This window comes from Oncorhynchus masou, chromosome 14 (genome assembly GCF_036934945.1).
Source record: "Oncorhynchus masou masou isolate Uvic2021 chromosome 14, UVic_Omas_1.1, whole genome shotgun sequence".
Taxonomy (NCBI): domain Eukaryota; kingdom Metazoa; phylum Chordata; class Actinopteri; order Salmoniformes; family Salmonidae; genus Oncorhynchus; species Oncorhynchus masou.
In genome coordinates, this window is record NC_088225.1 from 33,285,071 (window position 1) to 33,303,602 (window position 18,532).

The 18,532-nt window shown below is 47.8% G+C and overlaps 1 protein-coding gene across 1 annotated transcript in view; it reads left to right on the forward strand.

Annotated features, from left to right (window-relative positions):
- The window catches only part of LOC135553877 (serine/threonine-protein kinase SMG1-like), a 130,821-nt gene that overhangs the window by 33,532 nt on the left and 78,757 nt on the right, over positions 1-18,532 (forward strand). The window contains 9 exon segments of the mRNA XM_064985803.1: positions 384-557; positions 2,116-2,337; positions 3,175-3,276; positions 9,265-9,564; positions 10,058-10,188; positions 11,399-11,560; positions 12,435-12,553; positions 14,560-14,647; positions 14,893-14,994. Of these exon segments, the coding sequence (XP_064841875.1) occupies positions 384-557; positions 2,116-2,337; positions 3,175-3,276; positions 9,265-9,564; positions 10,058-10,188; positions 11,399-11,560; positions 12,435-12,553; positions 14,560-14,647; positions 14,893-14,994 (1,400 nt within the window).

An 18,532-nucleotide genomic window follows, 5' to 3' on the forward strand; every position in this document is an offset into this window, starting at 1 on the left:
GGTTTAACAGTTTAACACCACAACAACATGTAGAATAAGTCTAGGTGTTTAACACAACAACAACATGTAGAATAAGTCTAGGGGTTTAACACCACAACAACATGTAGAATAAGTCTAGGGGTTTAACACCACAACAACATGTAGAATAAGTCTAGGGGTTTAACACCACAACAACATGTAGAATAAGTCTAGGGGTTTAACACCACAACAACATGTAGAATAAGTCTAGTGGTTTAACACCACAACAACATGTAGAATAAGGGGTTTGAATACTTCCTGTTGCAGGGGAACATGTTGGTGTCGCTGACATCCTGTTGTATTAACATTTACATTTGAAACGTCATGAACAAATCTATGGACTTCCTGTCCCACGTTGTCTCCAGGACCTGGGTCACGTGGGTTCTGGCGAGGCGGTAGACGAGGACATCCCTCCTCCCACGGTGTCTCTGCCCAAACTGGCCGCCCTGCTGAGGGTGTTCAGCACCGTGGTGCGCTGCATCGGACAGCGCTTCAACCCCATTAGAGGACCGCCCATCACACAGGCATACGTCTCTGATGTAAGGAGAGACACACACACACCCATCACACACACACACACACCCATCACACACAGGCATACGTCTCTGATGTACGGAGAGACACACACACACCCATCACACACACACACACACCCATCACACACAGGCATACGTCTCTGATGTACGGAGAGAGACGCACACACGCACACACACACACACACACACACACACACACACCCATCACACAGGCATACGTCTCTGATGTAAGGAGAGACACACACACACCCATCACACACACACACACACCCATCACACACAGGCATACGTCTCTGATGTAAGGAGAGAGAGACACACACACACACACACACAGGCATACGTCTCTGATGTAAGGAGAGACACACAAACACACACCCATCACTCAGGCATACGTCTCTGATGTACGGAGAGACACACACACACTCAGGCATACGTCTCTGATGTACGGAGAGACACACACACACACCCATCACTCAGGCATACGTCTCTGATGTAAGGAGAGACACACACACACACACACACACACACATCACTCAGGCATACGTCTCTGATGTACGGAGACACACACACACACACACACACACACACACACACCCATCACACAGGCATACATCTCTGATGTACGGAGAGAGAGACACACGCACACACACACCCATCACATTCATCACAGGCATACGTCTCTGTAAGGCGAGATGGGGAGAAAGACACACACACTCTCATAATTAACCAGGCATATGTCACATATCATTTGTTCCCAACACAACCTTACCTACTCCCTCTCTCCTTCCTCCCTCTACTCCCTCTCTCCTTCCTCCCTCTACTCCCTCTCTCCTTCCTCCCTCTACTCCCTCTCTCCTTCCTCCCTCTACTCCCTCTCTCCTTCCTCCCTCTACTCCCTCTCCTTCCTCCCTCCTCCCTCTCTCCTTCCTCCCTCTACTCCCTCTCTCCTTCCTCCCTCTACTCCCTCTCTCCTTCCTCCCTCTACTCCCTCTCTCCTTCCTCCCTCTACTCCCTCTCTCCTTCCTCCCTCTACTCCCTCTCTCCTTCCTCCCTCTCTCCTTCCTCCCCTTCCTCCCTCTCTCCTTCCTCCCTCTCTACTCCCTCTCTCCTTCCTCCCTCTCTACTCCCTCTCTCCTTACTCCCTCTTACTCCCTCTCTCCTTACTCTCCTCTCCTTCCTCCCTCTACTCTCTTCCTCTCCCTCTACTCCCTCTCTCCTTCCTCCCTCTCCTTCCTCCCTCCTTACTCCCTCTCCTTACTCCCTCTACTCCCTCTCTCCTTCCTCCCCCTCTACTCCCTCTCTCCTTCCTCCCCCTCTACTCCCTCTCTCCTTCCTCCCCCTCTACTCCCTCTCTCCTTCCTCCCCCTCTACTCCCTCTCCCCCTCCTCCCCCTCTACTCCCTCTCTCCTTCCTCCCCCTCTACTCCCTCTCTCCTTCCTCCCTCTCCTTCCTCCCTCTCTCCTTCCTCCCTCTCTACTCCCTCTCTCCTTCCTCCCTCTCTCCTTCCTCCCTCTCTCCTTCCTCCCTCCTTCCTCCCTCTCTCCTTCCTCCCTTTCTCCAGGTTTTGAACCGGGTGTTGGCATGCGTGTCGACGGCCAAGCAGGTGTTGTTCTCTGAGCCGGTGTTGACGGCGGGGAACGAGTGTGTGTGTGTCCTGCTGGTGAGCTTGGAGCCGTCCGCACAGCTGACCGACACCGTCATCACCTACGGTCTGGACCAGCTGGATGCCTGCCGGGCCTGTGGCCCAGAGTACAGCCTGGCCGTCCTCAGCCTCATCACATTGGTAAGAACTGGTTCTAATACTGGTTTGCATAAGGCCGGGGACTGTTTTATACGGCCGGGGACTGTTTTATACGGCCGGGGACAGTTTTATACGGCCGGGGACTGTTTTATACCTGTTTTATACGGCCGGGGACTGTTTTATACCTGTTTTATACGGCCGGGGACTGTTTTATACAGCCGGGGACTGTTTTATACGGCCGGGGACTGTTTTATACCTGTTTTATACGGCCGGGGACTGTTTTATACAGCCGGGGACTGTTTTATACGGCCGGGGACTGTTTTATACCTGTTTTATACGGCCGGGGACTGTTTTATACGGCCGGGGACTGGTTTATACGGCCGGGGACTGTTTTATACCTGTTTTATACGGCCGAGGACTGGTTTATACGGCCGAGGACTGTTTATACCTGTTTTATACGGCCGGGGACTGTTTTATACGGCCGGGGACTGTTTTATACCTGTTTTATACGGCCGAGGACTGGTTTATACGGCCGAGGACTGGTTTATACGGCCGAGGACTGGTTTATACGGCCGAGGACTGGTTTATACGGCCGAGGACTGGTTTATACGGCCGAGGACTGGTTTATACGGCCGAGGACTGGTTTAAACCGGTTAGGACGAATGTTTCCTCAAACAACAAATTTCAGGTCTTGTGAGCGGGAAACTTGAATGCTGCGTTAATATAGGCCTACATTCTGAAACATGTTGACAATTTTGTGCATGTCTGCCCGAATGCAGAGAACTGGTTGGTCATTCAACGTGTTGCCTCTCCTAATAGTAACCCCATATCGATTATCTGCTCCTAATGGTCTTTCCTCTCTCTCTCTGTGTGTTGTAGATTGTGGACCAGATCAACACTAAGCTTCCAGCGTGGTTTGTGGAGAAGCTGCTGGCTCCCACATCACAGCTCCTGGAGCTACGCTTCAACAGGGACAGAGAGGTGGGTGTGTTTGTCAGGGATGTGACAAATGGAAACACGTTCTTGACTTTTAAACTGCCGTTTTCAAGTTAAAACGATAAGAAAAATGTGTATAATTGTGACCTATGGGGCTAATGAAGTTCCATCTACCACAGCCATAGGCTGAATCTCAAACCCAACACTTGGGCCCCTAAGCCCTTTATCGAGTGGCCACTTGCTGTTGTGTTCGATAGTGATCATTTGAGTCTGCAAGAGTTTTGCCAAAAGGAGCATTGAGACGATGCGCACGAATGTCACAGATGTTTTTTTAACTTTATTTTTACCTTTATTTTACTAGGCAAGTCAGTTAAGAACAAATTCTTATTTTCAATGACGGCCTAGGAACAGTGGGTTAACTGCCTGTTCAGGGGCAGAACGACAGATTTGTACCTTGTCAGCTCGGGGGTTTGTTAGCTAGCTAAGGATGTTGGGCTCTGATAAACACAGATGTAATGTTAGCTAGCTAAGGATGTTGGGCTCTGATAAACACAGATATAATGTGAGCTAACTAAGGATGTTGGGCTCTGATAAACAGAGAGATGTAATGTTAGCTAACTAAGGATGTTGGGCTCTGATAAACACAGATATAATGTGAGCTAACTAAGGATGTTGGGCTCTGATAAACACAGATGTAATGTTAGCTAACTAAGGATGTTGGGCTCTGATAAACACAGATGTAATGTTAGCTAGCTAAGGATGTTGGGCTCTGATAAACACAGATATAATGTGAGCTAACTAAGGATGTTGGGCTCTGATAAACACAGATGTAATGTTAGCTAGCTAAGGATGTTGGGCTCTGATAAACACAGATATAATGTGAGCTAACTAAGGATGTTGGGCTCTGATAAACAGAGATGTAATGTTAGCTAACTAAGGATGTTGGGCTCTGATAAACACAGATATAATGTGAGCTAACTAAGGATGTTGGGCTCTGATAAACACAGATGTAATGTTAGCTAACTAAGGATGTTGGGCTCTGATAAACACAGATGTAATGTTAGCTAGCTAAGGATGTTGGGCTCTGATAAACACAGATATAATGTGAGCTAACTAAGGATGTTGGGCTCTGATAAACACAGATGTAATGTTAGCTAGCTAAGGATGTTGGGCTCTGATAAACACAGATATAATGTGAGCTAACTAAGGATGTTGGGCTCTGATAAACACAGATGTAATGTTAGCTAACTAAGGATGTTGGGCTCTGATAAACAGAGAGATATAATGTTAGCGAGCTAAGGATGTTGGGCTCTGATAAACAGAGAGATGTAATGTTAGCGAGCTAAGGATGTTGGGCTCTGATAAACAGAGAGATGTAATGTTAGCTAACTAAGGATGTTGGGCTCTGATAAACAGAGAGATATAATGTTAGCTAGCTAAGGATGTTGGGCTCTGATAAACAGAGAGATGTAATGTTAGCTAGCTAAGGATGTTGGGCTCTGATAAACAGAGAGATGTAATGTTAGCGAGCTAAGGATGTTGGGCTCTGATAAACAGAGAGATATAATGTTAGCGAGCTAAGGATGTTGGGCTCTGATAAACAGAGAGATGTAATGTTAGCTAACTAAGGATGTTGGGCTCTGATAAACAGAGAGATATAATGTTAGCTAGCTAAGGATGTTGGGCTCTGATAAACAGAGAGATGTAATGTTAGCGAGCTAAGGATGTTGGGCTCTGATAAACAGAGAGATGTAATGTGAGCTAGCTAAGGATGTTGGGCTCTGATAAACAGATGTAATGTTAGCTAGCTAAGGATGTTGGGCTCTGATAAACAGATGTAATGTTAGCTAGCTAAGGATGTTGGGCTCTGATAAACAGATGTAATGTTAGCTAACTAAGGATGTTGGGCTCTGATAAACACAGATGTAATGTTAGCTAGCTAAGGATGTTGGGCTCTGATAAACAGATGTAATGTTAGCTAACTAAGGATGTTGGGCTCTGATAAACACAGATGTAATGTTAGCTAGCTAAGGATGTTGGGCTCTGATAAACACAGATGTAATGTTAGCTAACTAAGGATGTTGGGCTCTGATAAACAGATGTAATGTTAGCTAGCTAAGGATGTTGGGCTCTGATAAACAGAGAGATGTAATGTTAGCTAGCTAAGGATGTTGGGCTCTGATAAACACAGATGTAATGTTAGCTAGCTAAGGATGTTGGGCTCTGATAAACAGATGTAATGTTAGCTAGCTAAGGATGTTGGGCTCTGATAAACAGATGTAATGTTAGCTAGCTAAGGATGTTGGGCTCTGATAAACAGATGTAATGTTAGCTAACTAAGGATGTTGGGCTCTGATAAACAGATGTAATGTTAGCTAGGTAAGGATGTTGGGCTCTGATAAACAGATGTAATGTGAGCTAGCTAAGGATGTTGGGCTCTGATAAACAGATGTAATGTTAGCTAGCTAAGGATGTTGGGCTCTGATAAACAGATGTAATGTTAGCTAGGTAAGGATGTTGGGCTCTGATAAACAGATGTAATGTTAGCTAGCTAAGGATGTTGGGCTCTGATAAACAGATGTAATGTTAGCTAACTAAGGATGTTGGGCTCTGATAAACAGATGTAATGTTAGCTAGCTAAGGATGTTGGGCTCTGATAAACAGATGTAATGTTAGCTGGCTAAGGATGTTGGGCTCTGATAAACAGATGTAATGTTAGCTAACTAAGGATGTTGGGCTCTGATAAACAGATGTAATGTTAGCGAGCTAAGGATGTTGGGCTCTGATAAACAGATGTAATGTTAGCTAACTAAGGATGTTGGGCTCTGATAAACAGATGTAATGTTAGCTAGCTAAGGATGTTGGGCTCTGATAAACAGAGAGATGTAATGTTAGCGAGCTAAGGATGTTGGGCTCTGATAAACACAGATGTAATGTTAGCTGGCTAAGGATGTTGGGCACTGATAAACACAGATGTAATGTGAGCTAGCTAAGGATGTTGGGCTCTGATAAACAGATGTAATGTTAGCTAACTAAGGATGTTGGGCTCTGATAAACAGATGTAATGTTAGCTAGCTAAGGATGTTGGGCTCTGATAAACAGATGTAATGTTAGCTAGCTAAGGATGTTGGGCTCTGATAAACAGATGTAATGTTAGCTAGCTAAGGATGTTGGGCTCTGATAAACAGATGTAATGTTAGCTAGCTAAGGATGTTGGGCTCTGATAAACAGATGTAATGTTAGCTAGCTAAGGATGTTGGGCTCTGATAAACAGATGTAATGTTAGCTAGCTAAGGATGTTGGGCTCTGATAAACAGAGAGATGTAATGTTAGCTAGCTAAGGATGTCGGGCTCTGATAAACACAGATGTAATGTTAGCTAGCTAAGGATGTCGGGCTCTGATAAACACAGATGTAATGTTAGCTAGCTAAGGATGTTGGGCTCTGATAAACAGATGTAATGTTAGCTAGGTAAGGATGTTGGGCTCTGATAAACAGATGTAATGTTAGCTAACTAAGGATGTTGGGCTCTGATAAACAGATGTAATGTTAGCTAGCTAAGGATGTTGGGCTCTGATAAACAGAGATATGTAATGTTAGCTAGCTAAGGATGTTGGGCAGCGAGCTAAGGATGTTGGGCTCTGATAAACAGATGTAATGTTAGCTAGCTAAGGATGTTGGGCTCTGATAAACAGATGTAATGTTAGCTAGCTAAGGATGTTGGGCTCTGATAAACAGATGTAATGTTAGCTAACTAAGGATGTTGGGCTCTGATAAACAGATGTAATGTTAGCTAGGTAAGGATTTTGGGCTCTGATAAACAGATGTAATGTTAGCGAGCTAAGGATGTTGGGCTCTGATAAACAGATGTAATGTTAGCTAGCTAAGGATGTTGGGCTCTGATAAACAGATGTAATGTTAGCTAGCTAAGGATGTTGGGCTCTGATAAACAGATGTAATGTTAGCTAGCTAAGGATGTTGGGCTCTGATAAACAGAGAGATGTAATGTTAGCTAGCTAAGGATGTCGGGCTCTGATAAACACAGATGTAATGTTAGCTAGCTAAGGATGTCGGGCTCTGATAAACACAGATGTAATGTTAGCTAGCTAAGGATGTTGGGCTCTGATAAACAGATGTAATGTTAGCTAGGTAAGGATGTTGGGCTCTGATAAACAGATGTAATGTTAGCTAGCTAAGGATGTTGGGCTCTGATAAACAGATGTAATGTGAGCTAGCTAAGGATGTTGGGCTCAGATAAACAGATGTAATGTTAGCTAGCTAAGGATGTTGGGCTCTGATAAACAGATGTAATGTTAGCTAGGTAAGGATGTTGGGCTCTGATAAACAGATGTAATGTTAGCTAACTAAGGATGTTGGGCTCTGATAAACAGATGTAATGTTAGCTAGGTAAGGATGTTGGGCTCTGATAAACAGAGAGATGTAATGTTAGCTAACTAAGGATGTTGGGCTCTGATAAACAGATGTAATGTTAGCTAGGTAAGGATGTTGGGCTCTGATAAACAGATGTAATGTTAGCTAACTAAGGATGTTGGGCTCTGATAAACACAGAGATGTAATGTTAGCTAGCTAAGGATGTTGGGCTCTGATAAACAGAGAGATGTAATGTTAGCTAGCTAAGGATGTTGGGCTCTGATAAACAGAGAGATGTAATGTTAGCTAACTAAGGATGTTGGGCTCTGATAAACAGATGTAATGTTAGCTAGGTAAGGATGTTGGGCTCTGATAAACAGATGTAATGTTAGCTAACTAAGGATGTTGGGCTCTGATAAACACAGAGATGTAATGTTAGCTAACTAAGGATGTTGGGCTCTGATAAACAGATGTAATGTGAGCTAGCTAAGGATGTTGGGCTCTGATAAACAGATGTAATGTGAGCTAACTAAGGATGTTGGGCTCTGATAAACAGATGTAATGTTAGCTAACTAAGGATGTTGGGCTCTGATAAACAGATGTAATGTTAGCTAGGTAAGGATGTTGGGCTCTGATAAACAGATGTAATGTTAGCTAGCTAAGGATGTTGGGCTCTGATAAACAGATGTAATGTGAGCTAGCTAAGGATGTTGGGCTCAGATAAACAGATGTAATGTTAGCTAGCTAAGGATGTTGGGCTCTGATAAACAGATGTAATGTTTGCTAACTAAGGATGTTGGGCTCTCTCTCTCCCCAGGTGATGTCAGCAGCCCTGGGTGTTGGGCTCTGATAAACAGATGTAATGTTAGCTAGCTAAGGATGTTGGGCTCTGATAAACAGATGTAATGTTAGCTAGCTAAGGATGTTGGGCTCTGATAAACAGAGAGATGTAATGTTAGCTAACTAAGGATGTTGGGCTCTGATAAACACAGATGTAATGTTAGCTAGCTAAGGATGTTGGGCTCTGATAAACAGATGTAATGTGAGCTAGCTAAGGATGTTGTGCTCTGATAAACAGATGTAATGTTAGCTAACTAAGGATGTTGGGCTCTGATAAACACAGATGTAATGTTAGCTAGCTAAGGATGTTGGGCTCTGATAAACAGATGTAATGTTAGCGAGGTAAGGATGTTGGGCTCTCTCTCTCTCCAGGTGATGTCAGCAGCCCTGGGTGTTGGGCTCTGATAAACAGATGTAATGTTAGCGAGGTAAGGATGTTGTGCTCTCTCTCTCCAGGTGATGTCAGCAGCCCTGGGTGTTGGGCTCTGATAAACAGATGTAATGTTAGCTAGCTAAGGATGTTGGGCTCTGATAAACAGAGAGATATAATGTTATGGGCTCTCTCTCTCTCTCTCTCTCCAGGTGATGTCAGCAGCCCTGGGTGTTGGGCTCTGATAAACAGAGAGATATAATGTTATGGGCTCTCTCTCTCTCTCTCTCTCCAGGTGATGTCAGCAGCCCTGGGTGTTGGGCTCTGATAAACAGAGAGATATAATGTTATGGGCTCTCTCTCTCTCTCTCTCCAGGTGATGTCAGCAGCCCTGGGTGTTGGGCTCTGATAAACAGAGAGATATAATGTTATGGGCTCTCTCTCTCTCTCCAGGTGATGTCAGCAGCCCTGGGTGTGTACCAGTCTGTTTTGAGCCTGAAGAACATTCCCATTCTGGAAGCGGCATATAAACTGGTTCTAGGAGAGATGGCCTGTGCCCTGTCCAGCCTTCTGGCGCCCCTGGGCCTCTCCCCGACCCCTGGTACCCCCTCCCCGACCCCTCCACCCTTTCCCGGCATCCAGCACCCTGTCTTCGCCCCCCTTACCCTCACTCCAGAGAGGGCAGAGTTCACCCTCATCTTCAACCTGTCAGCCCTCACCACCATTGGCAACACCAAGAACTCACTCATAGGGGTATGTTGGATTACCCCACACACACACACACACACACACACACACACACACACACATTTCTGCCCCAAATACTGAGAACGCACTCATAGGGGTATGTTACATAACACACACACTGCACTACCATCAGCAACACCAAGTAACATGACTGAACTGGAACTTAAAATGTACCTCTGGCTTGTCTCCCCTCCCTCTGCCTCTCCCTCTGCCCCCCTCTCCCTCTGCCCCCTCTCCCCCTCTCCCTCTGCCCCCTCTGCCTCTGCCCCCCCTCTCCCTCTGCCCCCCTCTCCCTCTCCCCCCCCTCTCCCTCTGCCCCCCCCCTCTCCCTCTGCCCCCCCCTCTCCCTCTGCCCCCCTCTCCCTCTGCCCCCTCTCCCTCTGCCCCTCCCTCCCTCTGCCCCCTCTCCCCCTCCCTCTGCCCCCCTCTCCCCCTCCCTCTGCCCCCCCCTCTCCCCCCCTCCCTCTGTCTCCCCCCCCCCCCCCCCCCCTCTCTGTAGATGTGGGCTCTGTCTCCGACGGTGTTTTCGTTGTTGAGTCAGAACCTGATGTTGGTCCACTCTGACCTGGCCGTCTACCACCCTGCTGTACAATATGCTGTGTTATATACCCTGTACTCACACTGTACCAGGTAACACACACTACCACCCTGCTGTTATAGACCCTGTACTCACACTGTACCAGGTAACACACACTACCACCCTGCTGTTATAGACCCTGTACTCAAACTGTACAAGGTAACACACACTACCACCCTGCTGTTATAGACCCTGTACTCACACTGTACCAGGTAACACACACTACCACCCTGCTGTTATAGACCCTGTACTCACACTGTACCAGGTAACACACACTACCGCCCTGCTGTTATATACCCTGTACTCACACTGTACCAGGTAACACACACTACCACCCTGCTGTTATAGACCCTGTACTCACACTGTACCAGGTAACACACACTACCGCCCTGCTGTTATATACCCTGTACTCACACTGTACCAGGTAACACACACTACCGCCCTGCTGTTATATACCCTGTACTCACACTGTACCAGGTAACACACACTACCGCCCTGCTGTTATATACCCTGTACTCACACTGTACCAGGTAACACACACTACCACCCTGCTGTTATATACCCTGTACTCACACTGTACCAGGTAACACACACTACCACCCTGCTGTTATATACCCTGTACTCACACTGTACCAGGTAACACACACTACCGCCCTGCTGTTATATACCCTGTACTCACACTGTACCAGGTAACACACACTACCACCCTGCTGTTATATACCCTGTACTCGCACTGTACCAGGTAACACACACTACCACCCTGCTGTTATATACCCTGTACTCGCACTGTACCAGGTAACACACACTACCACCCTGCTGTTATAGACCCTGTACTCACACTGTACCAGGTAACACACACTACCACCCTGCTGTTATATACCCTGTACTCACACTGTACCAGGTAACACACACTACCACCCTGCTGTTATAGACCCTGTACTCACACTGTACCAGGTAACACACACTACCACCCTGCTGTTATATACCCTGTACTCACAGTGTACCAGGTAACACACACTACCACCCTGCTGTTATAGACCCTGTACTCACACTGTACCAGGTAACAGTTACAGTTTATATTAAACTTTGATCCTTCCTTTTTTTAAACCGTTCACCACATTCTGTTGTCTTCTCTTTCAATCCTCTCTCTCTCTCTCGCTCTCTCTCTCTCTCTCTCTCTCTCTCTCTCTCGCTTGCTCGCTCTCTCTCTCGCTCTCTCGCTCTCTCTCTCGCTCTCTCTCTCTCTCTCCCTCTGTTTTTCAGACATGATCACTTCATCTCGTCCAGCCTGTCCTCCTCCTCCCCTTCTCTCTTTGACGGGGCGGTCATCAGCACGGTAACCACGGCAACCAGGAAACACTTCAGCACCCTGCTGTCCCTGCTGGGAGCCCTGCTGAGGAAGGAGCAGCTCAACACTGAGGCCAGGTACACACGCTATACATGTCTCACAAACACAGGTGTAGTTGAACGATAACTGTGGGTGGAATTATTGTCGTCAAAAGGAGACTTTTACATTTCTTCAAAACCATCCAACTTGTATTGTTTAATTAGTGCAGTAATGGAACTTGTCAGCGACCCTGGATGTTTCGAGACGCAGCATTTTATAGCAAAGTTCATCCTCCGGGATGTTCATGACAAACAACAGATGTATGGAATGGGTCACGAGGTTAGGATTCATATATAAAATATACTAATAATTCACAGCAGACAGTATCTGCTGTAAAGACTGTCCTCACTGTGTAGAGACCATGGTCTGGCCCCCCAACTCTATACTGGAGCCATGTCCCCCTGGGGGGGACCCCAACTCTATACTGGAGCCATGTCCCCCTGGGGGAGACCCCAACTCTATACTGGAGCCATGTCCCCCTGGGGGGACCCCAACTCCGGACTGGAGCCATGTCACCCCAACTCTATACTGGAGCCATGTCCCCCTGGGGGGGACCCCCAACTCTATACTGGAGCCATGTCCCCCTGAGGGGGACCCCAACTCCGTACTGGGGCCATGTCCCCCTGTCCCCCCCAGTACAGAAACATTAGCTCAGGCTCTGGAATGTGGTATCACCCAAAGACATGGTCAATCTCCTGTCAGTGTTAAATCTCCCAGAAGCCCCTCCTCCGTAGAACACACGCAGATGAACGTGTTCTCAGAACCCTCTGTTCTGTTGCAGAAAACAACCATTTGATGCCATGACCGGATTATAACTCAATCTGGTCATTTCTCCACCATATAACCTAACCTAGTGTGTGTGTGTGTGTGTGTGTGTGTGTGTGTGTGTGTGTGTGTGTCTGCTCCAAACAGGAAGCTGTTGTTGACGTGGTCTCTGGAGATGTGCCTGATGATGAAGAGGTCTGATACCTACACCCCTCTCTTCTCCCTGCCCTCCTTCCACAAGTTCTGCAAGGGTCTGCTCCACAACGGTGAATACTGTTTAACTATAGAGAGGGTCTGCTCCACAACGCTGTTTAACTATAGAGAGGGTCTGCTCCACAACGGTGTTTAACTATAGAGAGGGTCTGTTCCACAACGGTGTTTAACTATAGAGAGGGTCTGCTCCACAACGGTGTTTAACTATAGAGAGGGTCTGCTCCACAACGGTGTTTAACTATAGAGAGGGTCTGCTCCACAACGGTGTTTAACTATAGAGAGGGTCTGTTCCACAACGGTGTTTAACTATAGAGAGGGTCTGCTCCACAACGGTGTTTAACTATAGAGAGGGTCTGTTCCACAACGGTGTTTAACTATAGAGAGGGTCTGTTCCACACTATAGAGAGGGTCTGTTCCACAACGGTGTTTAACTATAGAGAGGGTCTGTTCCACAACGGTGTTTAACTATAGAGAGGGTCTGCTCCACAACGGTGTTTAACTATAGAGAGGGTCTGTTCCACAACGGTGTTTAACTATAGAGAGGGTCTGTTCCACAACGGTGTTTAACTATAGAGAGGGTCTGCTCCACAACGGTGTTTAACTATAGAGAGGGTCTGCTCCACAACAGTGTTTAACTATAGAGAGGGTCTACTCCACAACGGTGTTTAACTATAGAGAGGGTCTGTTCCACAACGGTGTTTAACTATAGAGAGGGTCTGCTCCACAACGGTGTTTAACTACGGTGTTTAACTATAGAGAGGGTCTGCTCCACAACGGTGTTTATCTATAGAGAGGGTCTGTTCCACAACAGTGTTTAACTATAGAGAGGGTCTGTTCCACAACGGTGTTTAACTATAGAGAGGGTCTGTTCCACAACGGTGTTTAACTATAGAGAGGGTCTGTTCCACAACGGTGTTTAACTATAGAGAGGGTCTGTTCCACAACGCTGTTTAACTATAGAGAGGGTCTGCTCCACAACGGTGTTTAACTACGGTGTTTAACTATAGAGAGGGTCTGTTCCACAACGGTGTTTAACTATAGAGAGGGTCTGCTCCACAACGGTGTTTAACTATAGAGAGGGTCTGTTCCACAACGGTGTTTAACTATAGAGAGGGTCTGTTCCACAACGCTGTTTAACTATAGAGAGGGTCTGCTCCACAACGTGTTTATCTATAGAGAGGGTCTGTTCCACAACGGTGTTTAACTATAGAGGGGGTCTGCTCCACAACGGTGTTTAACTATAGAGAGGGTCTGTTCCACAACGGTGTTTAACTATAGAGAGGGTCTGTTCCACAACGGTGTTTAACTATAGATAGGGTCTGCTCCACAACGGTGAATACTGTTTAACTATAGAGAGGGTCTGCTCCACAACGGTGTTTAACTATAGAGAGGGTCTGCTCCACAACGGTGTTTAACTATAGAGAGGGTCTGCTCCACAACGTGTTTATCTATAGAGAGGGTCTGTTCCACAACGGTGTTTAACTATAGAGGGGGTCTGCTCCACAACGGTGTTTAACTATAGAGAGGGTCTGTTCCACAACGGTGTTTAACTATAGAGAGGGTCTGTTCCACAACGGTGTTTAACTATAGATAGGGTCTGCTCCACAACGGTGAATACTGTTTAACTATAGAGAGGGTCTGCTCCACAACGGTGTTTAACTATAGAGAGGGTCTGTTCCACAACGCTGTTTAACTATAGAGAGGGTCTGTTCCACAACGCTGTTTAACTATAGAGAGGGTCTGCTCCACAACGGTGTTTAACTATAGAGAGGGTCTGTTCCACAACGGTGTTTATCTATAGAGAGGGTCTGTTCCACAACGGTGTTTAACTATAGAGAGGGTCTGCTCCACAACGGTGTTTATCTATAGAGAGGGTCTGCTCCACAACGGTGTTTAACTATAGAGAGTCACAATTCTTTACTTAGGGGTTGTAAAAAATCAGGTAACGTAAATTCCCAGGTGTTCCAGAAATTCTAGCTGAAATATTCCTGCTGATTCTGGGGAATCTTCCAACCTGATTCCTGTGTTTATGTTGACTCTGCTCTTCGTCGGTCTGCAGCCCTGAATGAGGACCCAGTCATCTGCCTCCAGACCTGTAACAGCCTTCAGGTCATCTCCTCCTCACTCAACACCGAGCTGCTGCAGAGGTAACGCACACACACACACGCACGTACACACACACGCACGCGCGCACACACGCACGCGCACACACACACACACGCACACACACACACGTACACACACACACGTACACACACACACGTACACGCGCACACACGCACGCACACACACGCGCACACGTACACACACACGTACACACGTACACACACGTACACACTAAAGCATAAACCCAAACGTGTGTATAATGTTGTCTCTGTCCTGCGCCTCCCAGGTGTGTGGATGTTTGTCGTGTCCAGCTGGTGCACTCTGCGGTGAGGGTGAGGCAGGCGTACGGCAAGCTGCTGAGGACAATCCCTCTGGACGTAACACTCAGGTCAGCACACAGCACAGACCGAACCCCCTCCTCTATCCTCAATTACTGACTGGCTGCTCTAAGGCCCTAACCCTGTCGGTGACTGACTGCTCTAAGGCCCGAACCCTGTCGGTGACTGACTGCTCTAAGGCCTGTCGGTGACTGGCTGCTCTAAGGCCCGAACCCTGTCGGTGACTGGCTGCTCTAAGGCCCGAACCCTGTCAGTGACTGACTGCTCTAAGGCCTGTCGGTGACTGGCTGCTTTAAGGCCCGAACCCTGTCAGTGACTGGCTGCTCTAAGGCCCGAACCCTGTCGGTGACTGACTGCTCTAAGGCCCGAACCCTGTCGGTGACTGACTGCTCTGAGGCCCGTCGGTGACTGGCTGCTCTGAGGCCCGAACCCTGTCGGTGACTGACTGCTCTAGGGCCCGTCGGTGACTGACTGCTCTAAGGCCCGTCGGTGACTGGCTGCTCTAAGGCCCGTCGGTGACTGGCTGCTCTAAGGCCCGTCGGTGACTGGCTGCTCTAAGGCCCGTCGGTGACTGGCTGCTCTAAGGCGTCTGTCGGTGACTGGCTGCTCTAAGGCCCGTCGGTGACTGGCTGCTCTAAGGCCCGTCGGTGACTGGCTGCTCTAAGGCCCGTCGGTGACTGGCTGCTCTAAGGCCCGTCGGTGACTGGCTGCTCTAAGGCCCGTCGGTGACTGGCTGCTCTAAGGCCCGTCGGTGACTGGCTGCTCTAAGGCCCGTCGGTGACTGGCTGCTCTAAGGCCCGTCGGTGACTGGCTGCTCTAAGTCCCGTCGGTGACTGGCTGCTCTAAGGCCCGTCGGTGACTCATATTGTCTTTATATCTACACTGAGAATACCAAACACTATGAACACCTTCCTCATATCGTCTTTATATCTACACTGAGAATACCAAACACTATGAACACCTTCTTGTCTTTTCCATCTGTGTAACCTTAATGTGTCTACCCCCCTGCAGTAACCTTAATGTGTCTACCCCCCTGCAGTAACCTTAATGTGTCTACCCCCCTGCAGTAACCTTAATGGGTCTACCCCCCTGCAGTAACCTTAATGTGTCTACCCCTGCAGTAACCTTAATGTGTCTACCCCCTGCAGTAACCTTAATGGGTCTACCCCCTGCAGTAACCTTAATGTGTCTACCCCCCTGCAGTAACCTTAATGTGTCTACCCCCCTGCAGTAACCTTAATGTGTCTACCCCCCTGCAGTAACCTTAATGTGTGTGTGTCTGCAGTAACCTTAATGTGTGTGTGTCTGCAGTAACCTTAATGTGTGTGTGTGTGTGTCTGCAGTAACCTTAATGTGTCTACCCCCCTGCAGTGACCTTAATGTGTCTACCCCCCTGCAGTAACCTTAATGTGTCTACCCCCTGCAGTAACCTTAATGGGTCTACCCCCTGCAGTAACCTTAATGTGTCTACCCCCTGCAGTAACCTTAATATGTGTCTACCCCCTGCAGTAACCTTAATGTGTCTACCTCCCTGCAGTAACCTTAATGGGTCTACCCCCCTGCAGTAACCTTAATGGGTCTACCCCCCTGCAGTAACCTTAATGTGTCTACCCCCCTGCAGTAACCTTAATGGGTCTACCCCCCTGCAGTAACCTTAATGTGTCTACCCCCTGCAGTAACCTTAATGTGTCTACCTCCCTGCAGTAACCTTAATGGGTCTACCCCCCTGCAGTAACCTGAATGGGTCTACCCCCCTGCAGTAACCTTAATGTGTCTACCCCCCTGCAGTAACCTTAATGTGTCTACCTCCCTGCAGTAACCTTAATGGGTCTACCCCCCTGCAGTAACCTTAATGGGTCTACCCCCCTGCAGTAACCTTAATGGGTCTACCCCCCTGCAGTAACCTTAATGGGTCTACCCCCCTGCAGTAACCTTAATGTGTCTACCTCCCTGCAGTAACCTTAATGTGTGTGTGTGTCTGCAGTAACCTTAATGTGTCTACCTCCCTGCAGTAACCTTAATGTGTCTACCCCCCTGCAGTAACCTTAATGTGTCTACCCCCCTGCAGTAACCTTAATGGGTCTACCCCCTGCAGTAACCTTAATGTGTCTACCCCTGAAGTAACCTTAATGTGTCTACCCCCTGCAGTAACCTTAATGTGTCTACCCCCTGCAGTAACCTTAATGTGTCTACCCCCTGCAGTAACCTTAATGTGTCTACCCCCTGCAGTAACCTTAATGTGTCTACCCCCCTGCAGTAACCTTAATGTGTCTACCCCCCTGCAGTGACCTTAATGTGTCTACCCCCCTGCAGTAACCTTAATGTGTCTGCCTCCCTGCAGTAACCTTAATGTGTGTGTGTGTCTGCAGTAACCTTAATGTGTCTACCCCCCTGCAGTGACCTTAATGTGTCTACCCCCCTGCAGTGACCTTAATGTGTCTACCGCCCTGCAGTGACCTTAATGTGTCTACCCCCCTGCAGTAACCTTAATGGGTCTACCCCCCTGCAGTAACCTTAATGGGTCTACCCCCCTGCAGTAACCTTAATGGGTCTACCCCCCTGCAGTAACCTTAATGGGTCTACCCCCTGCAGTAACCTTAATGGGTCTGCCTCCCTGCAGTAACCTTAATGTGTCTACCCCCTGCAGTAACCTTAATGGGTCTACCCCCTGCAGTAACCTTAATGGGTCTACCCCCTGCAGTAACCTTAATGTGTCTACCCCCTGCAGTAACCTTAATGTGTCTACCCCCTGCAGTAACCTTAATGTGTCTACCCCCCTGCAGTAACCTTAATGGGTCTGCCTCCCTGCAGTGACCTTAATGTGTCTACCCCCCTGCAGTAACGTTAATGTGTCTACCCCCCTGCAGTAACCTTAATGGGTCTGCCTCCCTGCAGTAACCTTAATGTGTCTACCCCCCTGCAGTAACCTTAATGGGTCTGCCTCCCTGCAGTGACCTTAATGTGTCTACCCCCCTGCAGTAACCTTAATGTGTCTACCCCCCTGCAGTAACCTTAATGTGTCTACCTCCCTGCAGTAACCTTAATGTGTGTGTGTGTCTGCAGTAACCTTAATGTGTCTACCTCCCTGCAGTAACCTTAATGTGTCTGCCTCCCTGCAGTAACCTTAATGTGTGTGTGTGTCTGCAGTAACCTTAATGTGTCTACCCCCCTGCAGTAACCTTAATGTGTCTGCCTCCCTGCAGTAACCTTAATGTGTGTGTGTGTCTGCAGTAACCTTAATGTGTCTACCCCCCTGCAGTAACCTTAATGTGTCTACCCCTGCAGTAACCTTAATGTGTCTACCCCCTGCAGTAACCTTAATGTGTCTACCCCCTGCAGTAACCTTAATGTGTCTACCCCCTGCAGTAACCTTAATGTGTCTACCCCCTGCAGTAACCTTAATGTGTGTGTGTCTGCAGTAACCTTAATGTGTCTACCCCCTGCAGTGACCTTAATGTGTCTACCCCTGCAGTGACCTTAATGTGTCTACCCCCCTGCAGTGACCTTAATGTGTCTACCCCCCTGCAGTAACCTTAATGTGTCTGCCTCCCTGCAGTAACCTTAATGTGTTTTGTGTCTGCAGTAACC